Source organism: Mus caroli, unplaced genomic scaffold (assembly GCF_978045245.1).
Source record: "Mus caroli unplaced genomic scaffold, Mus_caroli_1 scaffold_6, whole genome shotgun sequence".
NCBI classification, from domain to species: Eukaryota; Metazoa; Chordata; class Mammalia; order Rodentia; family Muridae; genus Mus; species Mus caroli.
Genome location: NW_028227261.1, coordinates 128,923,513 through 128,949,293, shown reverse-complemented (window position 1 = coordinate 128,949,293; position 25,781 = coordinate 128,923,513). Strand labels below are relative to the sequence as shown.

General features: G+C 38.2%; 1 protein-coding gene across 2 annotated transcripts in view; it reads right to left on the bottom strand.

The window, feature by feature from the left end:
• Positions 1–25,781, bottom strand: part of Fut9 (fucosyltransferase 9) — a 173,633-nt gene that overhangs the window by 38,440 nt on the left and 109,412 nt on the right. The window contains exon 3 of one of the 2 annotated variants that reach the window (XM_085839450.1): positions 17,255–17,322. The exons of the other annotated variant lie outside the window; for it this stretch is intronic. Coding sequence (XP_085695576.1) covers positions 17,255–17,322 — 68 coding nt within the window. The remainder of the gene's footprint in view (positions 1–17,254; positions 17,323–25,781) is intronic. 2 annotated transcript variants of the gene reach the window in all.

The following is a 25,781-nucleotide window of genomic DNA, read 5'->3' as shown; positions in this document are numbered from 1 at the left end:
GGGGGGAAGAAATAGATAGAACTCTGTGCTGGGAGAGGAGTAAAGACCAGATCTTAGAAGTGCAGAAGAGAGAGCATGCCAATCATGTAAGGGATGATGAAGAGAGGTCCCAGAGTGTTCCCGATTTGGTCTAGGGTAGCAACGATGGAATAGAGATTTTTGTAAGTAATAACTCAGGAATGTTGGAGGGGAGGTGTTAGTGACATGAAGGTTTTAGGGTGCTAGGCATTGAACTGTTTAAGGCATATAAAATATAAGGCTGCATGTGTGTGTCTTTGATTTGTGAACCCAGAACATTGGGTCAGATAGCAAGGAACACACCACTGTTGCCAGGTTGATTTGAGAAGAAGTATAATTGGTAAAAGCAACACTCTGGGGATCACTGACATTGTATAGTAATACTTGAAAAGAGTTGTAAGGAGAAAAGAAACTCATTAGAAAAATTATATGTATAATATTATATACTTCAAATATTTCCTTTACTTAGAATTGTTTAAAGTAAAATATTAAATGGCTAGAGAGTTTTGTGATCTCTTAGGCTCTCAAGTAAATTATGATTTTTGTGACTAAACAAACTATGTAACTAAACTCCAAGTAAAAGGTACAAAACGTAAATAATTACATAATATGAAAATGAACATTGTAGATGCCATGCAAAACTAACGCCTTATTTAATATGTTCAAAAGTAGGTTTTGTTTAGGGCAGCCTGCGCCAGGAAGTCAAAATCTCATCTTTCCCACTTCTGCCTTCAAAACATTCCTGTCTTTTCATCCTCTCACAAAACCAGTTTACGGGGCGTAAATGAAACTGCCCCTTGTTCAGGTACGCTGAGAGTTGGAACTTGAACGTGTAAATTTTACTGCTTGTAAATCTAAAGAATTGAAGTATGCTCAATTCAAAGTACGCTTTAAATAAAATAACTGTCAGAGAAGGTTGGTTGGAAATGTTCTTTATTCCCTCTGTTCCCATTAAAATTCCATTCCTCTGTTAGAACAAAAAAGCCAAGACAGTAAAAAGCAAAGACTTCAACTAAATTTTCTCCCCAAAGGAACTGAGTGAAAAATGATCACCCCTAGAGAAAAACATGAAACCATGACTGGCTGAAAAGGCTAAACTAGATACTGTTTCTTTTAGGATTCCTGTTGTATGTATACTAGGGTAAATAATTTTAGCTAGGATTTCTCTTGTGGTTGCAAGATGTAATAATTATATATATTGTGTTTCCAGATCAATAACCAAAATCACTGAAAATATTGTAGCACCTTGAGCAACTCATAATATATTAAATAAACACTAAATAAAGTGACATGCTAATATGCTGGATCTTTTCATAAATTTTACATTAATTTGCAAAGTATGTTTTTCTTGTGTTTTAGAAGAAAATACATGAGATCATGGGATATAAACATGTCAGAGAATTTTGAGTTATTTATGTTTGACATTTTGAAAGTTCTTGCAAAGAATTTACTATAGAAAAGTAATGATATCTAAAAAGTAATTGAGATATTACTAAACAAAAACAGTACAGGATAATTTAAACATTTAATTCTCAGAAATGCTAATAAATGTTCTTTTTATATAAATGTTCTCAAAAGCAGGAAATTGATGGATGTACTGCTGACAATTACTCAGTCTTAAAATTTTAATTTCTATCAGTACCTGATGATCAAATAGAATCTTTCCTTATATTTTCCTTCATTTAAAACTCAGAGATTATTGTCCTTTAATCTACCAGTGTCTTCTTTCAGAGAGCTGCAGACACTCTGTATAATAGGGCAATATAAATTTGCCATGTATGTATATTGCAAAATATATTAATAACAAAGCTAATTTACCTAAGGGTATATTTTTCTCTATGCTTTAAATTTTTATCTGTATCAATTACAATATTCAATGGTTAGTTATTAGTAATCAAACAAATATTATTATAAAAACAATTAGAGGTGGTCTCAACAATAACTTTTAAATAGTATTTTACAACCTGTAATTATGAAGATAATACAATCTGTGGTTATAGCAATGTTATCCAAGCTCTTCTTTTATAATTTCTATCCTATATAAACATCGTTCTAAGTTAAATAATTAATGGGCATATTCCCACTGACTTCACTTATGCTATGTACTTTTAAAATAGAATATCAGTTTGATGGCTTTTAATCATCATATGAGGTACAAAGAATGATGTTCACTACTATATAACATAAAAGTAGTAGAAATTGGATAATCTTGGTGAGATTCCATGAGGTATTTGGCTGAACATCAGATATAATCAGAGAAGTGTAGAAGTACCTGCACACTTGTCACAGACCCTCTGGGCCCCTTTGTCTGCGTGGAACAGGTCTCTAGTCGCGGGTGGGCAAAGTGTCGGATGAATTGACAGACAGATGCACACAGGAGAGTTTGTGTTGGATCTGAATGTATTTTGTCAAGTCGAGTATCAGACTTTTTATGCAGAAGACAATAAGGAAGTTGGGTGACAAACCCGCAAGGTACAAACAGGTAACCGGAATCTTACATAAAACAGAGAAATGCAAACACAGAAGGTCTAACAGGAACCACCTGGGATAGAATTCATTGTTAACAACTGGGATCAACAAGGTCTCCACCTAAGATTCGATTAATCTTAGAAGCCAGGGTCAAGGGCTTCATGTGCTTGCCATAGTTCCTATTTTAGTCTATTGTATAGTCCACCTTCCCCTTAGGCCATACGTGTGTATGGGTGTAAATCAGCTATAGTCTTAGAAGCCAGGTGTGAGGTCTTTACTCTCCTAGGGCAAGGGCTTTCACACTCAAGTCATGGTTCTAACTAGGGAGTTCCATTCTAGCTAACCATCTCATGAATAATGTAATACTCTAAAACCACAGCCCGATCTACTTCCTAAACCATTGTAAATTCCTGTATATGGGAGCGACTTGGCTTTTATTCTAAGTGATAGTGTAATACCAGAGGCTATTCTGAATGTCACTGTCTAGCTCAAGGACGTTTTAGGACTATTGGAACACTGGCTTTAACTAAATCAGAATTCAATCTTAAAAGGCACTAAAAGAGAGCATGTGGATCCATACACTAGACTAACATGGGAATGGAAAATTAATGTATGGGTTAGAGAGAACACCAGACTCCAGGAGAGCTTCCTTGAAACTCTGCCTCATGACTGGCTTTTAGGCATCACTGCCTGACAAGCTGACTCGACTGGAGTGTCGTGGCACACACTCCTTAGCTACATAGGGATAAAATGGCTGGTTAGACTATTGCCCATCAAACTTCTTGACTGATCTCTTAAAAATATAGTATATTCCATGATTCCAATTTGAAAGTTGATTCAAAGTTTTTAATATAATTGAACACAGTAACTGATTTTAGCATACTGTATTACATTGGAAACCCTGAAGTCTGTCAATGATGAACTCTTAAAAGAGATTTTTGGATTGCCCAATCCTTTCCGTAACTAATTTTTTGTGGTGATGGAAGACATTTGAACTGTCTGGGTTTGCAGAACTTCCATTTCTGGCTGTTTCTAGTTGAATAAAAATGACTATGTTTCTATGATCTCTGTAATAGTCACAAGAGTCAACACAGTAAAATCAGAGCTCAATGTAACTGGAGTACTGTGTCTGAAAGCTCTTATGAAGGTTTTTAAAGTTTCAGGCTCATTGGATAGAAATATGTTGTGATACAAAGTTGTTCAAGTTATTGATTTACTCAGCTGCATCATATCAGTTGAAATTTGGGGAAAATAGAAGGTCATAGTAGAAATTACTGTTTGAATAATTTTGCCACTCTACCTCCAGCTTTGTCTGTTACTATGTTTTTTTTCAGCAGCTTGGAAACAGAAGTGTAAATGTGTTCATAATAATGGCTACATTTCATTTTAAATTGATATTATTTACATATTTATTATTGTAGAAATAAAATAATAGTAATTTGATCAGGTGCTGCTGAGATAAAGAGTGAGTTTGGATGTAAGAATGTAAGATAGAATATCCCTCAGCTATTATTACAAAAAGGAAAACTAATTACTGCTTCTTTCCTGTAAATTAAAGATAGAGCCGTCTTGAACAGAGAAAATCTAGATTTTTAAATTTTGAAACAGGATAGTAGAAAGAATAACACAGATCCGAATTCAATGGAGACTTTAGAGCTAGAGATTTCCTGTTGTGATTTTTGCTTATGATCTCCTAACCCTGACTATGGAAGCAGAAAGGAGTGGAACCTTCAGTGAGGAGTACCTCGTGAGGGCAGAGATGTCATGATTGGAATTATCGCCTAAGTAAACGATGCTGAAAAATTCTAAGTGTTTCTTGTTTGTATATTTTCCATATATTTCAGAATGCTGTTTAGTTGTATATCCTGTTTTTTAATTAAGTTCTTTGTTTTCACGATCTTTAGGGGTTTTTGTTGGTTTGCTTGCTTGCTTGCTTGTTTATATATTCTGACACCAATCTTTTGTTAAATATATAGTCTTTAAAGCTTTCCTCACGTTTTGTATGCTGGAATGGTGGTCTTCTTTCCTCACATTTTGTATGCTGGAATGGTGCTCTTCTTTACTCACATTTTGTATGCTGGAATGGTGGTCTTCTTTGCTGTACAGAAACTTTTTAGCTCAATGGGCTCCAGGTGGTTAACTATGCTACTTATTTACTAGTCAGAAAGTCTTTTCCTACTTTCTTTGATATAGGGATGGTAGTTTTAAGCTTTAGATATGTGTGTTTTGTTTAGAATAGCCACAGAAGTTAGGCAGCTAATAAGGGACCAGAAAAGAATGTATTGCGGGGATCTTCCAAGGGAGATTAAAATGGAATTTTCCGATGGAATATAGTGGTTGAAAGAGATGAAGAAGAAAGTAGAATAGAAGAATTAAATGTAGAGAGGGATGGAAGGGCAGAGCAAAGAAGAGAAGAAGAGCAACTAAAACTAAAGATCTTTTGAAAAGCCCCTAGAAAGCTTTTGAAAAGCCACTACCTTAGAAGCTTTACACACACACACACACACACACACAAACACACACACATACAAGATTTAACACATTTCTACCATTGGATAATATATATATATATATTGGATAATATATATATATATATATATATATATATGGATTTAAATGGAATCATTGTGTAATGAAGAATACCACATCCTCATTTCATAATTTACACAACCAAGTAAAATCTCCAATGGTAGAAATGTGTTAAATTGTGTTAATTTGTTGTTCAAAGGAAGCCCACAGAGCACCTGTCTATTGCTAAGGCCATTGCTTACTCTTCACAACCTAACAGCAATACCCTATTGCCAAATACACCGTTTAACTATATCATTGGACATGAAGAAATTTATCTGGTACTCAAGAAATTGATCTGGTCTCACATGTGCTGACTAGTATTCAGGTTTCAGGAAGATATTGTGCAAGTTCTTGAAAGAAAAATGATAATCAACAATATCACCTGGCCACAAACAGTGCAGCCTCAAACATCAACCTGCCCTCAAGATTTTCTAGTACACTAGTAGAACAAATGTTATGGGAATTTTACATAACTTCCTAGTCCTCTCCCATTTGCCTCCACCCTGTGAACCATACCCCCACTTGCTAAAAATAACAACCATCTCCAATTGTGTTGACCATACATTCACTGGAGCATGGCCAAATTCCAGTTGGCCAGCACCTTAACAAAACCTGAATTCTTCCCCATACTCACCCCTGCCTGAAACAATCAGTTGTGGAGAGCAACTCAGCATCCTCACAACAATTTTTAAGAGTTCTCTTCTACACCACTCAACAAATGTGACAGCCTAAACAGAACACTGAAAAAAATAATAAACAACCGAAAAGCATAATCCCTTACAGGAAAAAGTTCTCAATCAGCAATAGAATGTACTTGCCAGAGATAGTTAAAAAATATCTCACAATAGACCAATGGGTAAAATATGTGGCCCATATATAATGGAATTTTAATCAGCCATAAATAACAGATTTATATCATTTTGGGGAAATAGATGATAATAGAAATCATCATATTAGGCAATGTGTACACACACATAGACACAGACACACAGATGCACAGACACACACACACACACACACACACACACACACACACACTCACACATGCCATGCTTTTCTAGTGATGTCGAGACAATATATATGACATGAAATAGAAGGGGCTGCCCAGGGTAAAGAAAGAGAACTATGAGAGGGGAGAGTGAGACAGAGTAATGGCAATGACCATGAGCAAAGGATAATACTCATATATAAAAATACAATAAAATTCTAAGTTAATTAAATGAAATCAAAAATGAATGGCACCAATATTCAGATATTTCACATTATTAAAAATTTAAAGTTTAGCTTGAGTAAGCTATTAAAAATAATCTTGCTCAAGTTTTAGAGGTTGTCAGTCAAACATTATGGTGTGATCAGGGTAGACTTTTCTCTGTGCCATCTCTGATGGCTTGAGAATTCTTCACATGGTCATATTTTCTATACTTTCAAACACAAGGTCTCTTCTTATATTAAAATACCTCACTACTAAACTCATTTTAATTCACTCTTCTTTCATTATGATTGTGTGCTGGAGGCTGGGACTTCAACACATGGATGAAAAATTAGGGACATGCAATACAGCTACAAGATGGACCCTTCAAAATGATAAGAAAAGCCCTTTGAAATAATTCAATTGCTGCAACTTATATTTTCTCCTCCCGTGAATTCCTAAACTGTAACCTTTTTTACATTTCAGAGTTAGAGTTAATAATAAAGATAGGTGATACTAGGACGTATACTTTAATCGCCATAAAGTTTAAAATTCCTTATTGTTTTTACAAATATGAAGGACATTGAGGTAGTAAAGGAAGGGACATGAGAGGGACTGGAGGGAGGAGAGGGGGTTGTTAAATTTTAATTGAAATGTATTTGAAATATTTTAAAAAGATAAATTATGACCCGTGCCGATTGTAGGCAATTTTTATATACAAAAGAGAATTGTATATTGAAATCGATTGAAATGTTAAGAAAGTCGGGAGAACTATGATTATTTTCACTGATGGCTCATAGTGCCCTGTCAAGGATGTGGAAGACTGACCCTATCTACCATGACAGACATTTTATGAGGCCTCACTATAGAAAAACATGCTCTCCAGCCTGCCCTCAGGGACTCGGCACCAGAAGTATGTCATCACTAGTCTCCAAGCCTCTAAAAGGTGCTCCCACCCCCATGTATGCTCTTTTGTGTTCTTTCTATCTTTCCATCTCTCTGTCTTTCTCTTTCTCTTACTTTCTTTCATGTCTGCATATTAAGGGGGTTATTTGTTCCTCATTCCACCTCTAATAAATCTCGTTTATAAGAACTGCTGTGTGGTGTGATCTGACTGTGGCACACTTGATTTAGACTGCCAAGATACACTTTCACTAAATTCTAACATTGGTGCTGATGAGATCATAGGCTTTCCTGGAGCCTGGTACCCTTGCCCACCAGCAGGCCAAGCCAGCTACTGATGAATAATCTTTCTCAGTCGGTGTAAGTGCTTCCACAAGTCTTTGATACTCTGAGAGGCAGTGGTACCCACAACTGACCTTTTCCTCTGATTGAGGCTTTGATTTGAGCACAATTTTCACCTTCTGGTTCATTTAGAGTCTCTCCTCTGGGCCTCCCAACTGTGCTGTAATGACTCATTGTTTGGCTTGTGCCTTCTTCATTTGATCCCCCTAAATCCTTGGACATCTTGGGCTTTAGGCTTTGGACCTCCCCTCTACCTCACCTATGAGAAATTCATCATCCCGCGCCTTGTTCCCCTTTGGTATGTTGCTCAGAGAATCTTAGACGTCCCCACCTAGTGGCCTTTAAACTTTCCACTCAAATCTGGCCTCAGTAACTTTTAGATTTTCAAATGTGGCCGACTAACAATACCATCAATCCCAATATTATCTGGGAACATTTTACAATAATACAAGTGTCCTGAATGTGATCGAGGTTTGGGGTTTAGGGTTTGGAGGATTGCGAGTGGTGGGAGGTGGAGGTGACAGAGGTTTGAGTGGCACAGGAGGAGACCAGCTGCTGCTTGTACACACTCAGCCCACACACAGCAGCACACAGCAGCATCTGCTCCAAACCAAGCTGTTGATCTAACCCTCCTAAGTTATGCACAGATCATTTGCTTGTAAATTTGACTTCAAATTCTGGAGTCTTATTCTTCAGCTGCTGCTTCTCCATAGCCAGCTGTGCCCTCCCCATCACTGTGGCTTGGACTTCTGTGGCCTTCTGCTCCCATAAGAATATCTTCATTTTTTCCTGCTCTCTCTTGGCTATCTTGGACTCCAGCCTGCAGTTCTTTCCCTTCAGCTCCCAGACACCCTCTTGGAGCTTGTAGGAACACACACTCAGTGTCCAACTTCACAGCTCCCTCTCTATTTCATCCTCCATGCACTTGTGTTTTAGTACAGCAGCTTGGCCTTGGTACAGCTCAAGAGTAAAATAAATAAACAAACAAACAAACAAATAAATAAATAAATAAATAAATAAATAAGCTTGATATCTAAATTCTCACAAATATCTTATAGCTAAACTGTTCTCCTCTATACTTTCTCTACTTTCCACTCTCAATCTCTGTGATTGTTCTGCTTTAGATTTAAGATTATGCTATACAGAGTTAGGCACAACTTCTTGGGCGGTGGGGCCATTGGGTGAAAAACAGCCCTTTCAACCTTCACTGCTTCCAGGGAACTGTCCAAACCTTTGAGAAGTAGGACACTTGGGAGTTGATTGCCCTACTTGCCTAGCCAAGTTAGGCCAGACCCCCCACGCTGCTACTCCATGAGAAAGTCTGTCAGATAATCTGGATATGACAAGCACTTATGCTGTCCTAGGTCCTTGGTCCCCAGTGACCATGAAGGATTCTAGGATGGTTGTGCAGACAGCCTGTATTCTCTGTCATTTTAATAAATTCAGAATGTGCTTGGTCTGTACTTCCTGTTTACTCTGGTAAAATTTATCTTCCCCATATCTTTAATGGTGTTGATCAGGAGGCTAGTGATAGTTTCTTTGGCTTTATAGCAGTAACAAAGGCTTCAATGGCCCTCTAAGTCCTCATCATATGTAAAATTCAGATGACAAGTCTCACTTTCCAGAACACAGCTGAACTTGCAACCAGACGAGAGAGAGAGAGAGAGAGAGAGAGAGAGAGAGAGAGAGAGAGAGAGAGATGAAACTCACAAAATAGATTCCAATGTAACATTTTACTATTCTTTTATTTAAAGAAACTCACTTTACAATGACTGCTCCCTATAATCAACCAATGTCTCCTGGCAAAAGGATAGATAGGAAAAAAGAGTAAAGTTTATGTAAGGTCTGAGTGTATGAAAGCTTATGCTGTGATAAGAAAGTAACTTACCGTATATGAAAATTAAAAAAAAAGTTTCAGATTTCTTTCCGTCACTATGGTTATTTTAAGTCTTCATAATTTCTGAGTTTTATCACTCACCAGTAGAATTCTAAGAAGTTATTAATCTTGCATTGGCTGGGACTGACTACTATTAGCACGGTCACAATGTCAAGATTCCTAATTCCTTTTGATTGTCTTCTACGTATAGACATAAAAGTGCTTCTCATTGTGCTAAAGACATCTGACTATTCTCTATACACCCAGTCTTCTGGGTAGAGAAATATCCTGATGCCATTGCCAGTATTTGTGCTGAAAATCAAGATCAAGTAAGCTTTTGCTGTTCTGTTCCATAGAAGGTTTCTGCTCTCCCTGGACTCACCATAAAGGGTGTTCATGCTTTTAACCCCAAATCATTTCCTGAGCTTCTACTATGACTCAAAGGTGTGGATCTACTGCCTTTTACACAATGTTGATTTCAGTACAGATTACAAACAATAGTAATGCCAGTAGCATTCTAAAACTTATGTCTTTTTGAAAACTTAATAAAAAATGCCCTACAGTAGGGAGGGGGAACTTGTAGAGTCCACCTCCAGCAGAAATACAGGGCATCAAGTGGAGGGATGGGGTTGCCATCCCACAGTCAAAATCTCTGACCAGAATTGTTTCTGTATGAATTGTTTCTGTATGAAAGAACTGAAGGGACAAAAATGGAGAACAGAATGGGGGAAAGGAGGTCCAGTGGCAAGTCAAATTGGGATCCAGTTCAAGGGGAGGCTCCAAGGCCTGACACTGTTACTGATGCTATGGTATGCTTACAGTCAGGAGCCTAGCATGGTTGCCCTCTGAGAGACCAAACAAGCAGCTCAAAGAGTCAGATGCAAAAACTTACATTCAACCAATGAACAGAAGCCCGGGAACCCCTGGGGTTGAATTAGGGAAAAGCTGGAAGAAGCCAAGGAGGAAGATGACCTCATAGGAAAACAAGTCTCAACTAACCTGGACACCTGAGATAACTCAGACACTGAGCCTTCAACCAGGCTGCATACATGACCTGATCTGAGTTCTCTGACACATATACAGCAGAGGACTGCCTCTGCTTCAATGAGAGAAGAGGCACCTAACCCTCCAGAGACTTGAGACCCCAGGGAGTGGGGAGGTCTGGTGGTGTGGGGGCCGGGGGGGCTAGGGACATTCTTTTGGAGGAGGGAGACAGGGGGCAGGGGGACGAGGAATGGGATGAAGAACTGTTACAGGACAGACCAGGATGAGGAAAATGACTGGACTTTAAAAAACAGATTAAACAACAACAACAACAATAATAATAATAATTCTTGTAAGATTGAAGAAATTGGTTTGAATGCAACTCTAATGTGTCAAATAGATTCCACATAAGTACTTCTGTCCATCAACAGATAGTTTTCTACCTGCCTTTTCCACTTACTCCTGAGGATGTGAACTTCTCACCCTTTCCCTGGACTTAGGACTCTCTTCCATCAACTAGCAAGACCATGGGCCTAAAAGTTTCAAATGTACACCTAAGAAAAATATAATCATCTGCCTCTAATTTATGTTCCAGTATCTTGCCAGATCCACTATTCCTGAAAATCAGCATCCTGGATTGCTTCAAAGCAGCTAGCCCTAGATGGTCCAGCATCACAGATTGCTTCAACTGGGTTTGTTGGTTCCTAGCCCCAGATAGTTCCACAGATCCTGCATAACAAATGAAACAGCCTGCTTTTCCAAGACTTGGCTAGCAGCCCAGTCTTCTTGTGTCCTAAAAGACATGGATGCTCTCAGAACTCAGGAAGCAGTGTAAAAGTACAGTGCACTTTACACTGCCCCATTCGTGCCCCACTCCCGTTCCTATTTCCCACCTTTTATAATAAGCAAAAGAGAATTGCCACCAAACAGATGCTTCTCCAGACAGCCCTCAGTGACTCAGTGACAGAAGTGATGTCACCACTATTCGCCAACTCTTTAAAAAGCCATCTCATCATGCTCCAACAATGAAAAAATTCAGAAATCATCACCTAGTCTTAGGAACATCCCAAACCCAGATGCCTAGACTTCAGCATAAAAACACAACCAACAACAGCCAGGGCAATATGTTTCCACTACAGCTTAGCTATTCCACCATAGCCAACAATGGATATTCCAACAAACAAACAAACTAACTATATGATCTTAATAGAGGACCTCAAAGAAGAAATGAGTACATCTCTTAATGAAATCCAGAAAAAACTTTAAAAAATGGAGAAAATTAATAAATCTTTTAAAGAAATTCAAGAAAATACAAATAGTAATTAGAGGAAACCAATAAAACTGCTCAAGAACTAAAACTGAAATTAGAATCAATACAAAAAAATTAGTCAGGGTTCTCTAGAGTCAGAGAACTTACAGAAAATCTCTATATATTAAGTGAATTTATTGTAATGATTTGCAGTCTGCAGTCCAATTAACCTTACAATGGGCAACTGTGAATGAGAAGTCTGAGAATCCAGTACTTGTTCAATCCCAGGAGGCTAGCTGTTTCCGTTAGTGTTCTGTATAAGCTGGAATCCTGAAGAAATAAGTGGCAAGCAAGTACAAGCAGTCAAAGAAAGAAAGAAGGGAAGAGACTTCCTTCTTCCAACGTCCTTATGGAGGCCTCCAGCAAAAGGTGTCCAAATTAAAGGTGTGTACTACCATGTCTAGATATAGAACTTGCTCTATCCCAGGTTGTCCATGAACTCAGAGATCTGCTTACCTTATTCTTCTCTGATTCTAGGCATGTACTACCTTGCTGTGGCCCAAACTTTTCATGGCCACTATACCTCAAAACCTGGATGAAAAGCTTGTATTATCCTATGTAAAGGACTGGGTCAGAAGCCTGTGTCTTTTAGCCTCAAGATCTGAATGACAGGTGTGCCCTCCGTTTCTGGGTTGTAGTTCATTCCAGATGTAGTCATGTTGATAACCAGGAATAGCCAAAACAATCCACCCTTTGTCAACTTGACAAATCGTATCTCATGTCCAAATGAAACAATAACCAGGTCATAAATATTCCTAACATGATATAACTATCCCTCATACAATCACAAACACATTGTAAATTTAGAATAGGTCAATTTTCCTTTGGGAAGATCTTTTAAAGTATCTCAAATACCTATTGATATTCTATTAATTGATGTTAAAGAAATTGGAAGAAAGCACAAATAACTACACAAATTTGTTCATAATAAAATAAAACAGAAGCACTCATACCACTTATATTCCTCATTTCTGCAACTGGTTACATGGACTTAGATGGTATTTATAACTACCTTCCTCTATTACCCATTCTATATTTCTTCAACCCTCTCTCTGCAAGCACCTCAGCAGGTCTTGGCTCTTTTCCTGGAGGAGTGACCCATACCTTCATTCCGGATGGTTCTGTGCTCTTTGTCATCCTGCTTGGATTAGGCTGTTGTAGTTTCCCATTGACTTTAATCACAGGACATGGTAGTACTAAGAAAATTCCTAAATGATCTTCTGCACTCCAGACATTATCCTTACCTCCATTATAGAAAGGAAATCCAATTTCTTCAATGGTAATCTGGATCTATCACCCCTCTTAATACTGTTAGTCCTTCCTTAGCCTGTTGTTTAAGGGCTTTAGAAACCCAAAATGACCAGGGGGGAGTCTATTTGTTGTGGCTCCTATCAAGAACACTCCCTGCTCTGGAACCAAAACTTATAGGCCAGCAGAACGCAAGCAAATGAATGGAAGTAAAAAAAAAAAAAATCTTGTGTGAGGAGACCCAAACCCAGAAAGATATGTATGTATGTATTCAGTCATTCGTGTATATCAACCATTAAGAAATTGATAACCAAGTTACAGTATGTAGATCCAGAGAGGTTAGGTAAAGAGAAGGGGTCCAGGTGGGATATATGGATCTTCCGGGGAGGAGGAAATAGAATAGATTTCATGGGTAATTGGGGATTGGTTGGGGAGTGGAGCTGAGGAATCAAGTTGCAGGGAGCTGATGTGAAGAAAAACAGGGAAGGCAGAGATAGATGGATTTGGGGGACTCTGGGAAAAGGTATGGAAAACTATTGCAATGGAAACTTTTGGAATCTCTGAATGAGAACTACTAGTAGTGATGGATATGGCATCTTAACAGGCCATCTTCTGTTGCCAGTGGTGACTTTCAATGGAAGGACTAGGCTACATTCAAATGAGCTTTGGGCCAACAGCAGCTCTATGGAAATCGCCCCAAAATCCAAGCTGTTGCTAAGTCAGTGTTTATGCAAACAGACAGTGGGGCCTCATCACTGAAGACAACACCCACACAACTCATTGAACATAGAGTAGTAGAGCCAGTGCCTACATGGAGCCTTCACCCCTACATTCTAGTCTCTTTGGTGAGGGAAGGTACTCTGAAGGCTACAGAAAGAGAAACATGGGAACTAACCCAGCCACAAAACCTTTGACCTACAATTTGTGCTTCCTGCAAAACATATGTTAGGGCCATTGTGACACAGAACTTGTGGAAGTAGCCTACCAATCTATGATTTGACTTATGGCCCACTCCACACGAAGGAATTCATACTGAACACTGCTTAGGTAGCCATGAACCTGAGATTAGATAGCTTGGCTTAGTAGTCTGTGACAATGTGGAGTTGCAAGGGAATGGGAGAACCAGGATGTGGGCTCAGATGGAAACTACCAACAGAATTGGTGGTGGTCAAATCTCACCAAAGCTATGATGTGAAGTGGGATTTCATGTAGAAGAGCTTGACTCTGGGGTGTGTGTGTGAATGTAGCTCTGGTACCCAGCAATAGGCAGTGTAGCCAGCACTCTGGCAGGGACTTTTAAAACCAAATCCTACTGGTCCAAAAAAATGATTCCTAATGATATTATGCTGTACTCATAGATCAGTGCCTTATCCAGCCATTACCAATGAAGCTTCATCTGGCAGCAGACAGGAACAGATACAGAGACCCACAACCTTGCATTGCATGGAGAAAGTGTCTGAAGGTGTCCAAGTACAGACTTCAGGGGATCCCACAGAAGAGGAGACAAAAAGATTGTAACAGCCAGAGGGGATGGAAGATACCAGCAGAATAAGGACCCTGAGTCAGCTAAGCAAAGGTCCTACATGGATCTGCACATAGTATTTTTATGTGAGTCCTGACTGTGAGAACAAGTGGATCTCTGACTCTTGTCCCTGCTCTTGGAATTCTTTCCTCCTGTTTGGTTGCTGTGTCCAGTATGGAAACATACTTCATCTTATTATTCATTTTGTCATGTATGATGATTGTTGTCTCTTGGAAGCCTGTGTTTTTCTGATGAGAGACAGAGGCAAGGGGGGAGGCGAAACTAGAATCAGAATATATGACATAAGAAAAGAATTGGTAAATGGGGTGAAATTACAGAGAAAAAAGGATGCACTAGAGGCTATCTATCTATCTATCTACACACACACACACATATATAATAAAGACTAATAGATAGACTAATACTTGAAATATTCAATGTATTATATCCTTTTGTGAATTCAAAAAAGGGGGTGTTGGAGAAGGAGAAGTGGAACAGCGTGAGGTGAAAGGGCAGAGTACATCAGTGCAAAGGAAGGAGCCAAACTCCGGATGGTCTGAAGTTCTTCACAGGTCTTACTCTACAAAACTGAAAATCTACCCTGTCAATTACCAATAGCACTTAAGAAATTGTGTAAGTAGCTTAGTTTAGAACCCATGCAAATGAAAGTAATGAAAAGATGGGTTTTTCGAAGGCATCTCACTTCCTTTTCTGACAAGAATTAATAGTGTCTCTTTCATACCTAGAGATTTTGCATCTATTAATGCTGCACCCAAACAGATTTCTACACTCTCCTCATGGAAGATGCACTGTGCATGTCCTGTGTGACGTCAAGCTTAGCTTTCACTTAGCTGCATGTGTGGGAATAAAAACACATTTGATGTTATAATTTTCAGGTCCTGAAGGTACATGCATTTTTAGAAACGCTCTTCTGTAATATTTATATTTATAATTCCACCAGTGGGGTGGTGAGGGATACTAAATGACTGATACTTAGCAGGGTATGGAGATAATGCACAAGCATGCAGCAAGTGGGTCTGTATACCACACACCTAGGCATACTGGCCTTTAGAGAGCTGTCCTGATGAAGTCTCTTTTTTTTTTTTTTTTTTTTTTTTTTTGAGACAAGGTTTCTCTGTGTAGCCCTGGCTGTCCTAGAACTCACTCTGTACCAGGCTGGCCTCGAACTCAGAAATCTGCCTGCCTCTGCCTCCCAAGTGCTGGGATTAAAGGCATGTGCCACCACCACCCAGCTAAGTCTCTTCCTCTTAAACATGGTATTTAGATGGAAGAATACTTGAGAAGGATCATGTGAAATATAACTTACCCTGGATTATTCGAGATGCACTCTATTGATTTATTTATTAAAATTTAATTTACTTTTGTTTCAAAATCAGAGCATTCAAAGAATAAAATGGACATGGCCTCCTGGAGCTTTTGGACCACTGTATGAATGGAGAGAATCTCATGCTTAATGCTGCAAGTGGGACAAAGCATCCCAGAAGCCAGGGTGGGCGCCAGATGCCTTAGGAGTGATGCCCATCTGTAAAATGTAGGTCATTATTCAAATCCAAGCTGCAAGATGTCTTGGCTGAATTTGTTGCCTTATGTTTCATTACCAGCATCTAAACAATCCAGTGGAAGATGAGCCACTAGAAGAGAGGAGTTGATGGCATGAACGAATACTGGGAAGTGCCAGCCTTACAGTGGCAGGGTTCTTCCCTATGGCCATTCACACTGAAATAGTGATCTCTCCCCACGGATACTGTTTCAATGGTAGTAAATACATACATTTTTTTTTCCTCACAGGCCCTGGCATTAATTGGACATGTAAATAAAGTGTCTTCCCATTCCACCTTTTAACTCTTCTTAATTTCATCTCTAAAGATCCTGCCACTTATAAATACATGGAAGCTTATTTAAGTTTTAAGGGAACTTTATTTAAGTTTCTCATTGTTTTCTCCGTCAAACTATGGACACTGAGAGAATGTCTTATGAAGAGAAGCCCATTCTGGTGATTTAAAATATCCTCCAAACTCACAACTATGTCTTTATTACATAACTGCTCTTATATTTATAACATTATATTGGAAGGTTGTCCTCTGGAGAAAGTGAAAAGATAATATATTCCTTAAGCCCAAAATATCCCAGCTAGAATTCAAAGCCCATGAGAAATGTGGATTGTGAGTCTGTATGGAGTGCATCTCTGCTCAGAGCTCTGTTTCTTGAGAATTTAGGGGAGCTTTGTTCTGCATAATAGTGGGGAATGTTCCTTCGAACCTATGAATGTGCTCTGGGGCTACGTATACAGAGCCATGAAGGAAGTCGAAAGTCGGGGCTGATGGGAAAGTCGTTCCCTCGAGGTATGTGCATTTGGTCTGACATCAGGTAAAGAATTTCCATTCACCTTGGGCAGTAAAGAAAGAACAAAAAGTAGAATTTTATTTTTTTACATTCTCCTTGAGAGATTTCTTTTCCCCCTCTGTGTTAAAATAAGATTATCTCCTTTGGACAGTTTAATGCATTCAGGAGAAAATTCTATTATATGTAATTATGATGATCTGTCCTATGAAGTAGAAGTTACCCTAAGGCTAACAATACTATAAAATTTAACCAAAGCATTTTTGCCTCAAGTACAGGTCTCCTTACTTTTCTTTATAGCCTAAATTTAACATTTATTTAAGTATCGTTCCAAAATGACTGTATGTTAAAACGCTTTCTAGATGTTATGAAGCCCTAATGACTTAGGAAACCGTATTTCCAAAACATGAATTAGCATTCTATTTTCTAACTAACTGCAAACTTAATTATGGGATCACTTACGATACTTTTCCTTCTGTATCCAAATGGCATAGTTCAAACCACAGGATGAATCATATAGCTTTGAAAATCTAGTGTAAAACATAAAAGAGATTACACTGAGAATTTGGAGGTGGTGTTTGGCACTATGTTTGACTCCAATATTTTTCTTACAGTCATCTGTAGCAAGCCAGGTCTACCAGTTCCTGGTTCCTCTAGAAAGAAGGAGGTGGTCTTCATGTCAATGACTCATCTACTCGCACTGGCATTAGTGTTTGCTGCTGTAACTTTTTTCTGCTTTAAGGAGTTGTTGAAGCAGCAACATCTGTTTCAATCCATGTGTAAACACAGCTGCCAAATCAATCTGAAACACTGCCTTTGCTCTCTTATTCCGGTAATAAAATAAAACCCTTGAAGCCTTCTTTAGGCCTGAAGATTAAAATTTCCCTCCAGCCCTAAATGTGGTGGCTCTCCAATGCTTAGTGATCAGCACCCCAATTGGACACATTAAAAGTATTACGTGTTCACATTGCTCTCTCTACCTGGACTATACAACTCCTCATTCACTACCCTTAACCTTCATGTTTGAAAGCCCAGGCGTCATAGCCATGCCTTCTCTGTGATGAGCTCCATAATCCTGACGCTCGGTGAGAAATTATGACCTGAGGATTTCTCACAGGACTTTATCTGATGTTCTGATTTATACCATTTCTCTTTTTGTGTTTTTATTCTTGGACCTATGTCTCCAGAGAAGCAGGGTTCACGTGAGAGAAAGATCTATCTTCTGTGGGAGACATGTAATTATTAAAATTAAAGGTAAAAATAGTTGCCTGTTGTTAGAATTCAAAACTACATCTTTTTCTAAAAATGCTATATTTGATTGGAGGTAGGCTCATTTCTCAGCTGCAGTGAAATGAGAGTAGAAAAAAAAAAAACCCACTTGCTTCAAGTATTAAATAATACCTAGTTTGCATTCAAAGAGTGGTGGAATTTTTACTGTATACACAAAATGTTTCATTGAGCACTTTTATGTTCATTTTTATTATTTTGAAACTTTACTACACATCATCTAAGTTAGTAATCATGTTCCTCATTAAAGTGAATGTATTCTACTGATAAAGAATTATATTAATTTAACAGTCTTTGGAGTATTGGTCCTATAAGATGCTGTTAGGATATTTGTAATGAAAGCAATCTATCCTTTCAAGTAGTTCAAAGTCTAGTGCTCCATGCTTTAAAGTACAATCACTTAAAAGCAGAGAACCAACATTTTAAGGGAGTTTGTGTGTTTTTTAGACTCAGAATAGAAATAGTTGTTTAAATTTTTATTTACTTATACTAGTGTATATGTGGTGACTTACATGTTTCTTATTTTAATATCTACTCAGTCCTTTAAAAAATATAGGCCCTGGAACTGTATATACATGAAATATTTTACAATTTAAGCTGTCCCATACCTGCTCCAGGGTTTGGATTATTTAAATGCACTCATATGGCCAATGTAAATGTGGAAGATTCAGGAGTAAATAGCATTCATTTTCAATGCTCAGCCTCTGCTACTGTATAATTTTAACTAAAGCAAAAGTATAAAATTTGAAAAGCTTGGGCAGTCAGAGTTGGTTTAATGCCCTATCAAATACTTATTCATTTGAAGTCTCCCTCCCTAACAGAGAAACTTTGGTGATTTTTAAATTATATTTGTTCTGGTATTAAGGACAGCTATTAACTGGCTTCTAACATCCAAAGCACCCAGAGCTCTATGGTGTGCACAAAATGTAAAACAACAAAATAAGAAACAATAACAACAAAAATACCCAAAACAAACAAACAAGCAAACAAAGGAAATACAAGAGGCGTTCTCTAGTGGCTCACCTGGACCTACATCCCATTCTACAGTTAAGGATTTGAGCCCTTGAATCACTTCAGTTCAAGGCCATTTAATCATTAATTGTAGAACTGAGATTTTTGCATCCCTAGCTCAGTGAATAATTTGAGCAATTAGCAGCTAGAAAATAATTACAATCATTACAGTTTGTGAGATACTTGGAATGTTAAAAATGACTTCTAATGCAAGGCTGGCCTTAAATTAACTGTACCTGTCTTTTTTCCCCAAAATATAAATGTTTCTTTTATTTATTTATTGTTTTTGTGCAGGTGAATTTAAAACTAATTTTGCCATTTTACCTTAAGTGATGTTTATGCAACACATAGTCCTTCCCTACACTTGGTTCTATGTGGACCCATATCAAATGGACTTTCTCCTAAAATACTGACGACACCCAGCCCCTGCACGTCATTTTACCATCACATTCTCCATATCTTCAAGGAACTTTTGAGGGTGATTTAGGCAGGCAGATTCCACCCCGGCTAGGTGGTGCTACTGCACTTTGAATAACACAATGATTTCTAGAGGTGGTAGTTTGAATAGGAAATGGCCCCCATAATATCATTATTTAAATATTTGGACTTTAGGGAGTGGTCATATTTGACAGAGATCAGGAGGTGTGTGGCCTTGTTGGAAGAAATGTGTCACTGATAGTGGGCTTTGTGGGTTTGAAGGCACAAACCAGGTCCAGGATCTCTTTTCCTGCTGACTGGCCATCCTGCCATAGAACTCTCAGCTACCTCTCAAGCACTATGTCTATCCTGTGTGCCACCTTACTTCCTGCTGTAATGATAATGGACTAGACCTTGAATATATGCAAACTCCAATTATAAGAATTGCTGTGGTAGTAGTGTCTTCATAGCCAATAGGACACTGACTAAAAGGTTGGATGAACCAACTTTCTCATTTCAATCAGCAAGGAAGCAAGACCAGAAATTCTCGCTCTAGCTGCTACAAATGGTAAGCATCATACTGATATGAAGCATGAGAAGGTGTGTATGTCAGTCTTTAGGCTTAAGGCAGATAAATACTAATAACTTTAATATTTTTTATCCCATGCTGTTCCATCTCTCCCCCTTTTCGTAAGAATAAGCCTGAAAATACTATGCACAAGTGGAGGTTAGGAAAGGGATAGTGTTATTACAATACAAGATTTTTGAAGAGAGCCAGGCGGTGGTGGCGCACGCCTTTAATCCCAGCACTTGGGAGGCAGAGGCAGGCGGATTTCTGAGTTCGAGGCCAGCCTGGTCTACAAAGTGAGTTCCAGGACAGCCAGGGCTACACAGAGAAACCCTGTCCCGAAAAACCAAAAAAAAAAAAAAAAAAACAAACCAAAAAAAACAAAAACAAAAAGATTTTTGAAGAGGGCACCATTTACTTCATTTTTACGTGAGATGATAATTTTGTTTGCACTGAGCAATACTCTAGACTGTAAATTCATTGTCTTCTATTTAGTGTCTGGAAGAAAGGCATTGGCTTGTAACATTCTTTGTATTTTATTATGAAAAAATAAGAGAGCTAAAGCAAGCCTAATTCAATTTCTTCCATTCAATGACAGTAAATTTTCAGCTCCAAATTTACTGCTGTACAATTAGACTTGTCAATTAACAGCAATAAAAACCAGGGCTGAAGCAGACCTCTGAGCATTTTTAGCTGGATTTGTATGCACGATGAAATAAATTCAATATTTGTTTCACAATTGCACAGTAAGACTTTCACCAAGAAGCAATGCTATTTTATAGTAATATGGAATGAATGAGAAGGTACTAAAATATAAATGTAGAGACATTTCTTTGGTGTATATCTTTATTAAGCTTACAGCCTACAACCAATTTGTTCACTATAATTTTAATTTTCAAGAAGGGAATATTCTTTATATATGAAAAATATATAAAATAGTTATATAATATTCTTTCCATGTGAAAGAGAATAAACCAGTTATTATGTTCTGAGAATTTTTTAATTGTTATCAATAATCTCATGCTTAGAATGTGGAGCTTTTGATGATAGATTTTGTATATGACATTAATTTATCCTTTTCTAGTTAGCTGCCTATTATGAATCTTAATAAATGAAACAACAGAAACTCATCATGTTCTTATCAAATTAGCAAACAGATTTCTTCTTTTATTATATCTCAATAAAAATTTATTTAGCATACATGTCTTAGTTAGGGTTTTACTGCTGTGAACAGACACCATGACCAAGGCAAGTCTTATAAAAAAAATATTTAATTGGGACTGGCTTACAGGTTCTGAGGTTCAGTCCATTATCATCATGGTGGGAGCATGGCAGTATCCAGACAGACATGGCGCAGGCAGAGCTGAGAATTCTACATCTTCATTCAAAGGCTGCTAGTGGAAGACTGGCTTGCAGACACCTAGGGTGAGGATCTTAAGCCCACACCCACAGAGACAAACCTACTCCAACTAGGTCACACCTCCAAATGGTCCCACTCCCTGGCTCAAGAATATACAAACCATCATCACAATATATATGGATTTTGTAGCTTTGCCAGCCAATAATTGACTATGCACAGACGCAAATACTTCTAGTAATAACCAATTGCTGACATGTAAAGCTCATTGTATCTAATTTACAATTCAACAGTGTGTTTTTCCAGTTATTTCAATCTGGCATGTCTCTCTTTTCTTCTATCAGTAGGAAAAAGACTTTGTAGACAATATGGGGAGGTGCAAATAAATACCATTCATTCAGGTAATTGTGAAAAAAAAATACCAAAAGAATTTAAACATTGATTTCCTACAAAAGCAAAAGCTGAGTTATATAACAAAATAGTCCTCACTGGAATGTGTGTGTGCGTGTGTGTGTGTGTGTGTGTGTGGTGTGTGTGTGTGTGTGTACAGCCCATCCCTTCAGTCCATTCTGAGAACATTCTTCCAGGTGACTGTGCTGAACAGGAAGGGTGAACAGAGAAGCAGTGAGAGGAGGAAGATCAGGTAGAGGAGACAGTGAGGTTCACTTTACTAAGACTACTTAGGACACTGTTGGAGTTGGGCTTACTGAGTCATGCTGTACTCTCTCTAAATAAACATCAAGCAAAGAAAACCTAGATGGTTGGGGACATGTGGGAAGAAAATCTTAAATAAATCATGTGATAATCCTTAGTTCTCTCTTCTTTCAGGCCCAGTTTCTAGTGTCCGAGAAAGCACTATTCTCCCTTTGTGCAAAAAAGATTAGCTCTCGGGTCTAAGATTTCAGCTCACCAAACAAATTCATGTTTATATTTTAAAATTACCTTGTTGGACATAGATTGATCGCTCCAATACAAAAATATAGAATGCCAGGGGAGTTGTGATTGAGAAATAAAATAAAAAGTAAACTTGAAGCAAGAAAAGAGGAAAATGGAAGGAAGAAGAAAAAATAGGAGAGAGAGGAAGAAAGAAGGAGGAAAAAGAGTATGGAAGGAACCATGTGATTTGGATGGATCACAGGGCCCCCAATGGAGGAGCTAGAGAAAGTATCCAAGGAGCTAAAGAGATCTGCAACCCTGTAGGTGCAACAACAATATGAACTAACCAGTACCCCGGAGCTCTTGACTCTAGCTGCATATGTATCAAAAGATGGCCTAGTAGACCATCACTGGAAAGAGAGGCCCATTGGACAAGCAAACTTTATATGCCCCAGTACAGGGGAACGCCAGGGCCAAAAAGTGGGAATGGGTGGGTAGGGGAGTGGGGGGAAGGGTATGGGGGACTTTTGGGATAGCATTGGAAATGTAATTGAGGAAAATATGTAATTAAAAAAATATTAAGAAAAAAAGAAACCATTTTCTGTTCTAACAATCAACATTTGCTCTATTAGCATCAAACTTCTAAGCACATGAAAGATTTTTGTCTCTCATTGCTTCATTTCATAGTCTTCCTGTCTGGAGACCCACATTGTAAGTAATATTTCTAGGCTGGAGAGATGGCTCAGTGGTTAAAAGCACTGACTACTCTTCAGGGATCCTGAGTTCAATTCTCAACAACCACATGGTGACTCACAGCCTTCTGTAATGGGATCCAATGCACTCTTCTGGCGTGTCTGAAGATAACTACAGTGTACTCACATAAATAAAATAAATAAATAAGTCTTTTAAAGAAGTAATATTCCCTAAAACTATTGATATCCCCAGACCACACTCTTCTGTTGATAATTTAATGACTGAATGTCATTTGGCAAGTATTATTATGTATAAACAATCTCATTCTTAGGCCAAGAAAGTTCTTAGGGTTTATGTTTTCATCCTTCCTTCCTTCCTTCCTTCCTTCCTTCCTTCCTTCCTTCCTTCCTTCCTTCCTTCCTTCCTTCCTTCCTTTCTTTCTTTCTTTCTTTCTTTCTTTCTTTCTTTCTTAACAATTTTTATTAGATACTTTATTTATATTTCAAATATTATCCACTTTCCTAGTTTCCCCTCTGAAAATCACCTATCCCCTTCCACATTTGCCTTGTTCACCAACCCACACACTCCCTCTTCCTGGTCCTGGCATTCCCCTATACTGGGGCATAGAACATTCACAGGACCAAGGGCCTCTCCTCCCATTGATGACAGACTAGGCCATCCTATGGTCCATATGCAGCTAGAGCCATAAGTCCCACCATGTGTTTTCTTTGATTGGTGGTTTAGTCCCAAGGAGCTCTGGGGATACTTCATATTGTTGTTTCTCTTATGGGGCTGCAAACCCCTTCAGCTCCTTCAGTACTTTCTCCAGCTCCTTTATTGGGGACTCTGTGCTCTGTTCAATGGATGGCTTTGAGCATCCACTTCTGTATTTGTCAGGCACTGGCAGAGCTGTCTCAGGAGACAGCTATATCAGGCTCCTGTAAGCAAGCTCTTGTTGGCATCCATAGTCTCTGGGTTTGGTGGTTGTTTATGGAATGGATCCCCAGGTGGGGCAGTCTCTGGATGGTAATTCCTTCAGTGTCTGTTCTGAACTTTGTTTGTATAACTCCTTCCATGGGTATTTTGTTCCTCTTTTAAGAAGGATTGAAGTATCCACACTTTGGTCTTCCTTCTTGAGTTTCATGTGTTTGGCAAATTGTATCTTGGGAATACTGAGCTTCTGGGCTAATATCCACTTTTCAGTCAGAATGGCTAAGATCAAAAACTCAGGTGACAGCAGATGTTGGTGAGGGTGTTGAGAAAGTGGAACACTCCTCCATTGCTGGTGGGATTGCAAGCTTGTACAACCACTCTGGAAATCAGTTTGGTGGTTCCTCAGACAATTGGAAATAGTACTACCAGAAGATCCACTCCTGGGCATATAGCCAGAAGATGCTCCAACATATGAGAAGGGCACATGCTCCACTATGCTCATAGCAGCCTTATTTATAATAGCCAGAAGCTGGAAAGAACACAGAGGAATGGATAGAGAAAATGTGTACATTTATACAATGGAGTACTACGCAGCTATTAAAAACAATGAATTTATGAAATTCTTAGACAAATGGATGGATCTGGAAGATATCATCCTAAGTGAGGTAACCCAATCACAAAAGAACACACGATACGTTTTTCTTTCTTAATACCTAAGGCATTGCCTAGCTCGCCATATGTATACCATGTACGCTTACAGAAAAAAAAGTCCATTGAGGATTTCCCCAATGTTTCTAATACATTCCTCACAATTTCAAATTATTTTCTTTCTCAAAGTCACAATCGATTTTGAAGACTACAAAATATAAGATTTTAGTATGTGATTTTAAATTTTAGTTGTAACCAAATAAGATAACTTTGTATGTTTTCTCCAGAGCTATGTTTCTTCATTGATATTGCGACAGTGCATCAGTATGTGGTCTAGGCTATCCTCTAACTCTTCTTTTTTCTTTAATTAACTTGAGAATCTCATAGACAAATGTGCAATAATTATTTTATTTCCACTCTTTTCACTTCTTCAGCTTCTCTCATACCCCCCCTTTATCGGCTTCTCAAACTCATGATCTTTCTACTGTAATTTTCTTTTGTTACATAAAGATAATATGAAAAATATTTCCTTTTGAGAAAGAGAGATCCTACAGAGTTCAGTAAGTGTTGCCATTATGTGAATGAGCTTAGGGTCGACCACTTAGGATTGGATTCTCAACCCAGAAAATAATGGTTCTCCATCCCTCAGCAGCTGCTCACTGCCTGTTTGTCATCTAGGATCAAGCCTTGTCCCGGGGTGGGGGTGGGGGTGCTTCCTATTTTCTGGAGGAAGAGGAAGGGGGTAATAAGTTAGAGATTTGCAGGGGTATGAGTAAGAGGAGAGGAGGAAGAGGGTGCAATGAGATATAATATGAAAAGAAATTGTGGGGGGGAAATCTAATATATAAAAAAATCTAAAAAATAAATAAATAAATAAACAAACAAATAAATAAATAAATAAACACACACACACACACACACACACACACACACACATTGTAGTAGTAGACTTTCCTCTAGGGCTTTTGACCTTTCCAGCCATAGAATTACAAATGATGATTTTAGGTTTAATTAAAGATTTGTTAATTACCTACAGATACAAGGATTTGGGGGATGTCTTGATGCTTTGATCATTGCTGTCTAACAGTTCAGTTCTTAACACAAGTAAGGTGCTGGAATCCCAGTTGTGTGGCACTACACTTGGCTAACTATGATTTCTTTGAGGTAATAATTATTATTGATAATAAAAAGAAATCAGT